The 3,925-nt window shown below is 40.2% G+C and overlaps 1 protein-coding gene across 1 annotated transcript in view; it reads right to left on the bottom strand.

Annotated features, from left to right (window-relative positions):
* LOC106082640 (uncharacterized) overlaps nt 1-2,822 on the bottom strand; it is a 9,274-nt gene extending 6,452 nt beyond the window's left edge. The window contains exons 1-3 of the mRNA XM_059370059.1: nt 2,606-2,822; nt 2,420-2,524; nt 1-58 (exon numbers count right to left, since the gene is read on the bottom strand). The exon at nt 1-58 is cut by the window's left edge and continues 62 nt beyond it. Of these exons, the coding sequence (XP_059226042.1) occupies nt 1-58; nt 2,420-2,524; nt 2,606-2,692 (250 nt within the window). The 5' untranslated portion in view covers nt 2,693-2,822. The remainder of the gene's footprint in view (nt 59-2,419; nt 2,525-2,605) is intronic.
* Between the last annotated feature and the right edge of the window lie 1,103 nt (nt 2,823-3,925).

Below are 3,925 nucleotides of genomic sequence, written 5' to 3'. Positions count from 1 at the left end.
ATTTCTCGACCGCTGGTCCTAGATTTATGGAAGGCAAACGGCAACATTTGCTGATGTCCTGTAAAGTATATTGGAACCATCTAAGTTTATAAAAAAAGCAACAAGCAAGGAAAGTCAAAAATCGGGCAGAGCTGACTATATATTAGCCTTCACCACTTCGTCTATGTACCACTTTTAATAAATAGAACCCATGTCAAAAACTAGTTAGACTTTAATTTTGAATACCTATCGAAATATAGAATAGAGTCTTGCAAGATTTCTCTACGATAGGACCTAAATTATTGCCGTCTTAAAAGCGTATATCGACTAAAACATACACATATTTTGTAGCCAGAGACGTAGCCAGGATTTATTTAGGAGGGTTCACTTCACATGCTGATAGTATGTTATTTTTATACCCTCCACAATAGGATGGGGGTATGCTAATTTTGTCATTCTGTTTGCAACACCTCGAAATATGCGTCCAAGACCCCATAAAGTATATATATTCTCGATCCTTATGTCATTTTAGGTCGAACGAGCCACGTCCGCCCGTCCGTCTGTCTGTCGAAACCACGCTAACTTTCGAAGAAGTAGAGCTAGGCGCTTGAAATTTTGCACAAATACTTTTTATTAGTGTAGGTCGGTTGGTATTGTAAATGGGCCATTTCGGTCCATGTTATGATATAGCTGCCATATAAACCGATCTTGGGTCTTGACTTCTTGAGTCTCTAGAGGGCGCAATTCTCGTCCGATTTGTCTGATATTTTGCACGTGGTGTTTTGCGATGAGTATGGTTCAAATCGGTCCTAAACCCGATATAGCTGCCATATAAACCGATTTCGGGTCATGACTTTCAACAACTGTGCTAATCGGTTCGGTTCATAACCTGGTATAGCTGTCTTATAAACCGATCTGGGGTCTTGACTTCTTGAGCCACTAGAGGGCGCAATTCACATCCAATTTGGCTGTAATTTTGCACGTGGTGTTTTGTTATGACTTCCAATAATTGTGCTAAGTATGGCGCAAATCTGTACAGAACCCGAGACCCAAGATCGGTTTATATGGCAGCTATATCAAAACATGGACCGATTTAAACCATACTTAGCGCAGTTGTTGGTAGTGATACCAAAACACCACGTGCAACAATTAAGTCAAATCGGATGAGAATTTCGCCCTCTAGAGGCTCAAGAAGTCAAGACCCAAGATCGGTTTATATGGCAGCTATATCAAAACATGAACCGATTTGAATTACACTTCGCACAGTTATTGGAAATCATAACAAAACATTACGTGCAAAATTTCAGCGAAATCGGATGAGAATTGCGCCCTCTAGACGCTCAAGGAGTCAAGACCCAAGATCGGTTTATATGGCAGCTATATCAAAACATGGACCGATTTGGCCCATTTACAATACCAACCGACCTACACTAATAAAAAGTATTTGTGCAAGATTTAAAGCGGCAAGCTTTACTCCTTCGAAAGTTAGGGTGCTTTCGACAGACAGGCGGACGGACGGACAGATGGACGGACAGAGGACGGACGGACATGGCTAGATCGATTTAAAATGACATGACGATCAAGAATATATATACTTTATGGGGTCTCAGACGAATATTTCGAGTAGTTACAAACCCCATTCTATGGTGGAGGTTATAATAAAAGGTAATTGAAAGTAGAGTACGGATCTTGTATAAGAATTTGGTCCAAGGAGTCTACGCGACCACCCTAATGGAATGTATGGCCAAAATCACAAAATGGGTATCAAATAAAAGGTCTTAGGGAGTAGACTATGAATCTAGTATACAATCATAGAAAAAAGAGTCAGGGGACCGCCAACCCACTAAATACCCTTCAATACGACATAAAGGGCGCTCGAGACAATATGGGACATAAAGAAAAGATCTACGACAGTAAAGTACGAATTCTGGGACCTTCCCCCTTTCCCTAATTTTCAAAAACCCAAGATCTGGGAGATCGTTGCACCAATTTAATGCCCCCTTATGGTCACTCAACAACCACATAACTGGTTTAGGATATGAACATTTTAAAAATTCCATTTATCAATATTAAGCGTTATGTTTAAAATTTCTTAAATTTGCATGGAATGTTTTGTTTTAAATATCCATCTATCCATTTTGTAATTAATCGAATTTCACATCCATCAACGCATTAGGCAAGCCATCAACCACATTTAAAATCTCAACTTTAAATCAGTTTATCTGAAATGACTCAGACTATTTTGCTGTGTGATGCTTTAGCATTCCATCAATTTCAATATTTTAAATTGCTTTCGATGTACATCATAAAAGTTAATGCTTTGCCTAAAAACTTTAGGCTTTAGGGGTTCTAGAACCTTCCATTAATCTCAATAGCCCTATTTCTCGCTCTCTCTCTCCCCCTCTCTCTCTCTCTCCTCCAGTTTGCAAATGGTACTTACAAAGTTTTCAAATTGCGGCGGTTGTGAACAATTAAAAGATCCTGCTGCCTGCGCTGGCGCTGCCGGTGCTGCAGCTATAGCTGTGGCTGCTGCCTCGATGGTTTGCTTAATTAATTTACCAAAAAAATGTTTCCACGTTTACAATTTAACTTCAATATCCTGTGTAAAGGATCACAATTAACTTACAACGAGCACAGATTGCAAAGCCACCGCCATCCACAACCATGCGAAGGCAACACAGTGCTTAAACAGTGCTTGCTTGGCTAACGACATTGTAACTATTTTGGTAGCACTTTATAAAGTCCACAAATGGATATCGTACACACACACACAGCCACCCACTCACACAGAGAGACACACACACGTAAACGCGGGTCCTTGGTTAAATAGCGAACAAAACACCTTTAATGGAGACCACACTCAAAAATGAATGGAATATGAAAAGTGTGAAAGGTTTTTATACACTCGGTAGGGAGGTTGATAGGTTGATAGCAGGAGATCAAGCGTGTTGCCAAAGAGCTGGTGATGGCCATGAATGGAAAGCATGTTGAATTAGTGGCAAATGGATTTGGGTGTCAGTCTGACTGTCTATCTATCTATCCGTCTGTCTGTCCGTCTGTCTGTCTGGCTAATAAACATCACAGCCAATATTAGATGGATGGCTGTTGGATGTCATGGTCCAATGATTGCCATTGCTCACCATCAACCAAACAGGTGATGATGGGCTTTGTTTTGAGTCACTAACAGAGGTGCGGTTGACTGCAAAAAGCCAAAAGTTGATGACCAAATGTCAATGTAGCCAATGTAGCCAATGTTAATTACATCTTATTGACTAAGTGGCTGACTGACTACCAGAATCTGTTGATTTGTTTTGCTTTGTTTTGCTTTGATTTGATTTGTTTTTCGCAGAAATTCGATTTCGTTTCAATTCGATTTTAGCCAAAACAAAATAATTTCTAATTACATTCGTTTGATTACACTTTCCGCTTTCCCAATCCGATGCAACGCAAGGTCAAGTGTTATTGGGGTCATTTTGTGGTTTTGGTTTTATTTTTTTTTTTAATTGCTTTAAACATTTTACTCTTGCTCGTTATGATATAAACGGGGAATGTCCTTTAAAGCCACAACCTCCACATTCAAGTTCTGGGTCAATGGTATCATTAACACCAACAAACATTATGGCAAAGGCCAAATACATTGCGAACAGGGTTGACTATGGATTTGCAATGAAGTTGAGGTCCTAAGGAGTGTTGCCGTTTGTGGGGAGACTCTAGGGAATTTCGTCCACTATCAAAATCCCTCCATATTAACATGTTTGCCAATTGGGACGTTGAAAGATATGGAACTGATATAAATAGGGGGAATCATGTAACTGGGGGCCAACCAGTCTGCAACAGAACATGTCAGCCGATCAGGGCAATATGGGAACCAAATGAAAGGTCTTTGATAGAAGAGTAGAAGAGTGTCGCTACTGTAGGCATCAAGAAGCTGGGGCTACCTTTCCCC

The sequence above is a fragment of the Stomoxys calcitrans genome, chromosome 5 (assembly GCF_963082655.1).
Source record: "Stomoxys calcitrans chromosome 5, idStoCalc2.1, whole genome shotgun sequence".
Taxonomy (NCBI): Eukaryota; Metazoa; Arthropoda; class Insecta; order Diptera; family Muscidae; genus Stomoxys; species Stomoxys calcitrans.
The sequence above is the reverse complement of the archived record's forward strand: the minus strand, read 5'-3'. Positions and strand labels throughout refer to the sequence as shown.